This window comes from Frieseomelitta varia, unplaced genomic scaffold (assembly GCF_011392965.1).
Source record: "Frieseomelitta varia isolate USP_RPSP 00005682 unplaced genomic scaffold, Fvar_1.2 scaffold_418, whole genome shotgun sequence".
NCBI lineage: Eukaryota > Metazoa > Arthropoda > Insecta > Hymenoptera > Apidae > Frieseomelitta > Frieseomelitta varia.
This window is the reverse complement of record NW_025110166.1, coordinates 364,182-370,181: the sequence shown is the minus strand read 5'-3', so window position 1 is coordinate 370,181 and position 6,000 is coordinate 364,182. Positions and strand designations below refer to the sequence as shown.

Below are 6,000 nucleotides of genomic sequence, written 5' to 3'. Positions count from 1 at the left end.
ATGCATGTGAAAATAAATGCATTGCAGGTACTGTTGCTTTTATTTGTATTTCAGAGAGGTAAGTTTTTTAAAAGAAAAATCATATTTATCAATTGTAGATAAAGCAGAATATACGGTTATCAAATATGAATATAATAGAATGCAAACATATATGTACTGGCTGTTAATATAATTGAAGCAATGAATTTCAAAACTGCACAAGTAAAATTAATAATTTAAAAATTTTTTTGGTTTATTTTCTTTAATTCTGTAGTAATTGAATATTGTGTATATTATTTACATATACAAATATATGTATTGAAAAATTTTCTAAAATCTGAAAGTTAGGAATTTATTAAAAATTCTAAAATTATTATTTCGTCTAAAATTTAGAAATAAAAAGAATTTATATATTCTACATTATAATAAAACTCACCAATTTTAAATGTAGTCAAATTTTTTGTTTTCATCAAACACTTTTTTTAAACCAGACTCCTTTAAATTTTCTGTCAAATTCATTAAAGTTTTCTCAATGAAGATTAAAATTAAAGAATTATTAGTATCAATTATAACTAATTCATTATTTTTTTCCATAATTCTTCAAGTCAAACAAATTTGAAAATTTGTTCTTAATTATTCTACATCTTTATCTTGTATAAAGTAATTAATTAACTTCTTAATATTTAATGGGTAAATTATCATGTTTTGTATGAGGGCAACAAATTTCCTAATATGTACTTATAGTAATGTGTTGGTTTTAAAATCATAAATTTATTTTAATTTTGAAATCAATATATATTATTATATATATTGTATAATGATAATTAGATTAGGGATATTTATGGAAAGTTTAAAAATATGAAAATTTGCGAAATGTATATAATTAAACAATGAAATCATTCCTATTTAGCATATATTTCTTTAATTACGTTCATAAAAATATGAATTTTGTATAAACATCTGCAGTCTGATAATTTTATCCTTAAAATGATATTTAACAAATTCATTTACTATATCACATATTTTACTATAATTTGATACTTTGCAAATTATTATAAATCTATTTATCTAATCTTAATTAGTGGTAAAATTAGTTTTTGTTTTATATAATTATATGATTAACGTTCAAATCATTGATAACACTATTATTTCTAAAACACAAGAAACATTTCATCCATTAATCATAAATAAACATGTGATTTATTAAAAGTTTCGAAAATTTTGATAAAATTTACATTCTTTAGATGTTATTATTGTTAAATTTGTGCTGTTAATTTTATAAAATTAAAATATTTTGTACACTGTCGATTAAGAATAAAATTTTTGCATTCTCTCAAGTAATATTAAACTTACATAGTGTCAAAAAATGAATTTGTGCCGTTTTAGAATATATTGCTTCAATCGTTCCGTAAAAATAAACCAAAATTTATTTTAAATTTTGCAATATTCTATTTTTTCAATTATAAATATAAATATAAATAATAAACAAGAATAAAGAATTGCATAAGAAATTTAGATGTTTAAAATGAGTTCTTTATAAATGACATAATATTTATATTAATCTTATTACATAAATTTGCGCCGGATGATACGCATAAGAAGAATCAAAAGCTATCAAATGTTATCAATGTAATAGTAAAAGGGATAAAGATTGCACTATTAATTCGGTAGATATCAAATATTTGAAGCCATGTCTTGCATCACAACCATTTTGTCGTAAAGCTGTGTATATATGTAAGTTAATAACACACATCTCTTTTATTTCGTATTAGTTTAGAAGTTTAATTACAATGAAAAGCATAATTGTACCAATGACAATTGTCGATAATTTAAACTGATTTAACCTCATAAAAAAAGATTATATAATGGTCGCTTAGTCTTATTTTAACCCTTGATGAGCTTATTTTCCTGAACGCATATGCACCGATAGTATTCAAAGGATTAAAGTTAAAGCGTGAAATTTCTAGTTTGATAGTCTGTAATGGAAGTTTTTTCGGAGATGCAAGATGCACTTTTTTCTTAAAACTAGTAAAAATTCAAACCTGTATAAAAACATTGTTTTGACAAAAATTTTGTTAGCTAGAGCCATCTTGAGTCTTGATTGAGATCTTCTCTCTATCCCTTAAAACTCGCTGTATAATTTTTTTCCACCATTTTATTGAACTTTGAATTAATTAGGATTAAATGATGAAATGTTAGGATTTCTTAGATTTTTATTGTTTAATCTTAATATTCGAAATTCAATAAAATAGCTAAAAAAAAAACTAAATTTAAGTGATCGTTGTAAAAGACTTTTATAATGATTGACAATTTTTAAAATGATAATGAGTTCAATCAGGTAAACAATTTGTTATCGTTTTTTATATATATTTGAGTTTTTACAAAAAAAAGTATCGTTATTCTCCCACACTTCTCGCTACAGTTGATGTAAAATCATCTTTGAAAAAGACGAAGTCTTGACTGTCAAAATGTAAGCTAAAATGAGTGGATCATTATATGATTTTTCTTTACGGAGTTTCCTAAATTAGAAAAATCCTAAATTTTTTACGAAAAATTCCTAAATTATCAACAATTTTTCATTATCAATGTACAATTATGCTCTTCATTATGTATTCTTACCTATAAAGTTAATTATATTAAATTAATTCTTTGTATACTTTTTTATAATAATTATTTTTTTAATTACTTTTTTATTTTACTATGTACTTATAAATAAACGTATGAGGATTTGATGTCGATGCACACAATAGATAGAATATGCACACAATAGATAGAATATGAGAAACTATACAATATCTAAAGTAGAATATTTATTATTTATTTAATAGATGAAACAAATTTCTATTTAGGTTTTATTTCTCTAGTTACGTTTATAAAAATATATATAGTGAAATTTGAAGGTGCAAACATAAACAATAAAAAGAATTATATAAAATATCCAAAGTAAAAGTTCTACTATAATATTTAATAGATAAAATACGTTTCTGTGTAAATTTCATTTTTTAAGTTGTGTTAAGTACAGAAATGCATAAAATTTGCAAAAATCTGTAATCTCTTCATGAAGTTAATCATATTATAAATGTTCACATTGTATTAAATAATTACTTTTTCATTTTCTGAGACATTTCTGTAATATATGCAAAATAAATTGTTATGCAAACTAATTACACAATTTTTAGATTATTTCATGAATTCTCGAGATTATATAATAATACGCGAATGTGCAAAATTTGGGAACGCCGACAAAGAATGTTATAGAGGTCGTTATCCACGTGACAGTTACCAACTTGTATGCGAATGCAAGAGTACAGGCTGTAATAGATCTACTACATTCTCATCGGAGACATTCACCATTCTGTATATTTTGTGTCAGTTCATTGTTTTTCTTGTAAGAAATCCTACCTGACATAAACGTATTGTCGGAAAAGAGAAGTTTTATCTCAAGCATCATGATAAAGATTAACCACTCACAAATAGAGTCTGGAAAAATAATATTTTATTACTAACATCTTACGATAAAAGTCTAGATAACAATTGTAGTAAAAATAATGTATATATATATATATATTATTCAAAAAATATGTATGAAAAGCTATAACAAGTGTATGAAAATAATGCTGTTTAAATTTAAAAAAAGAAACATGACAAAATAAAAGGTGGCTTTATAATATAAATGAAATTATAATATATTATTTATAATATAAATGAAATTATAGTATATTATTTATAATATAAATGAAAAATTTTTAATGTTATTGTAAATTTTTGAAACTTATACAAATAAAGTTAATAGATCATATAGAATTATAACATTAGAACTAAAATATAATACCACTATAATGAAATTTATTTTTTTAATGTAAAATAATTATTAAATTACATTTATAATTAAAATTGATGACAAATAATAATATATTAATGATGAAATGTTAGCAAAATCATTTTCCGTGTATTAGAATTTAATTTTCAATAATTTTTTTTGTAATTGTACTGCATTATCTTTATGTAGAAATGACAATAAACTTTTAATCTTCTGGATCGTGATTTTTTTCAACATAATTTTAGGTGCATTCAATAAAAATTCTGCAAAGAATATTTGCTCCAGTTTTATTTTATACAAATATTTTATACAAATGGAATTTTATGTATTCTTCCGAAATGTATAAAGAATACATTATAATTTTATATGATCAAGTCCCAAATTTGAAAGTTTTCGATTTTGAAGTTAATAGTCCAATACTTTTCAATGCATTTTTTCAGTCGTAAATTAAATGTGTTCGATGAATTGAGAAGTTCTTTGAAGAAAGAGCGTTTCTGGATATGTCTTTTTTTAAAAATTTTTTCGTATCTAAACGCAATACAACATTGTCAATTTAAATGATAAAAATGCGACATTCGGAAGAAAAACATATCTAAAGAAACAGTCTTTTTCCGAAGAGTTTCTCAACTGCTATAGACTATATCATATTATTTGATGTTTTCGTTATAAAGATTTCTATTGTCCATTGTTTTCAGTTATTTTTATTGAAAAATACATAAAAATTACTATATTAATTATTTCAGTAGATTGTATCATCAATTTTTTTACTGAATACTAAAGCAATAAAACCCCTTTATTCTTGGCTGTTAGCCAATTGAATGAAGCTATTAACTGAAAAGTAGAGAACAGAATAAAAGTAAGTTAATGTGTTGATTATTTCGTTTTTTTAAAATCATGTCAATTATACAGAGTGGTCCATTTAAGTGAGGCCACCTAAATATCTTTTTGAATTGTGATGATACAAACAATATTTTTTACCTGTCGTGAATAGTATCGGAAAATTTATAACTGGTATAATTTTCTTCTGAATTTCTTTCAAGGACTTTTTAAGGTCATTGATGTTGTTTCCTCATACAACTATATTTTTTTTATTGCATCCTGTAGTCGATAAAAAAGTACAGATATGTAAAAAACATGACTTTGAAATGATAAATGGTACTTTTTTACCAGCTACACGATGCAACAAAAAAAAAAAAAAAAAATAGTTGTATGTGAGAAAAATATTAATGACCTTAAAAAGTTCTTGAAAAAAAGACTTAAAAAAAAAAAAAATTCTTACCAGTAATAGATTTTTCGATACTATTCACAGGGAAGAAATATTTTTTGTATCCTCACAATTCGAAAACATATTTAGGTGACCTCATTTAAATGAACTATGTTGTATAAATCATTACATATAAAGCATTTGTATTAAAAATAATTGAAAAAGAGAACAGATAATGAGGTAGGGAAAAGATAATGTAATTTACTAATTCTTGTGTTTAATAAATTTACTAGAGATATTCTCATTGTACTTAATTTTATATCTGTTTTTTATTTTTATAATGTCCCATTACTTTTTATTTACTTAATAGTTATATGTGATGTAGCTATTTTGTTTATTTCAATACCTTAATACCTTAATTAAATTTATATTGTATCAGTACAAAGTTCTTTGGTTCAGAAGAATTACAAACTTTCAAACGATGATATACAGAATTTCAGTTTATATTAACACTATAATGCAAGAAAAAATCGTGCTTAATTACGTTTGTGTGTTTTAGTGTAATCACTAAATTGTGGATCTTCATATAAATATAATTAAAAAGATAGAATCCTGACAGAAGATTATTTCATGTACCAAATGTTATAGAACATACTTACATTTTGGATATCTTATATTCTTCTAATTCTTTTATCTATATTCTGTGCAAGTTTGTGTTTTTAAATTTTTTATAAATACATAAAAACAGTATGATGCTCAAAATTTCAAAATTTTTTATTAATAATAATACAAACAAATCTGAAATTACTAATGAAATTTATAATGAGATTCTAAATAAACTAACCTGAGCAATTACTTAGAATCAGTAAGAATAGAATGGATAAGAAAATAATAGATGTTTATACCTTTTGAAAAATTTAAGATTCCAAAAATTTCTAAGATACAAATATACGTATGTAAAATATATTACATATCTAAAGCGGAATATTTATAATAT

The 6,000-nt window shown here is 22.7% G+C and overlaps 1 protein-coding gene across 1 annotated transcript; it reads left to right on the top strand.

Annotated features, from left to right (window-relative positions):
- On the top strand, positions 1-3,385 carry LOC122531872. The gene is made up of 3 exons (XM_043660144.1): positions 1-58; positions 1,579-1,713; positions 3,159-3,385. The coding sequence occupies exons 1-3, from the start codon at positions 1-3 to the stop codon at positions 3,383-3,385; spliced, it is 420 nt and encodes a 139-aa protein (XP_043516079.1).
- Positions 3,386-6,000: the final 2,615 nt, after the last annotated feature.

What these genes read in the sequence shown, in the direction of transcription:
- LOC122531872 (XM_043660144.1), top strand. Translation starts at nt 1, where the DNA reads ATGCATGTGAAAATAAATGCATTGCAGGTACTGTTGCTTTTATTTGTA. An exon ending in TTTATTTGTATTTCAGAGAG is followed by an intron (nt 59 to 1,578) that starts GTAAGTTTTTTA and finishes GATACGCATAAG; the next exon opens with AAGAATCAAAAGCTATCAAA. An exon ending in TCGTAAAGCTGTGTATATAT is followed by an intron (nt 1,714 to 3,158) that starts GTAAGTTAATAA and finishes CACAATTTTTAG; the next exon opens with ATTATTTCATGAATTCTCGA.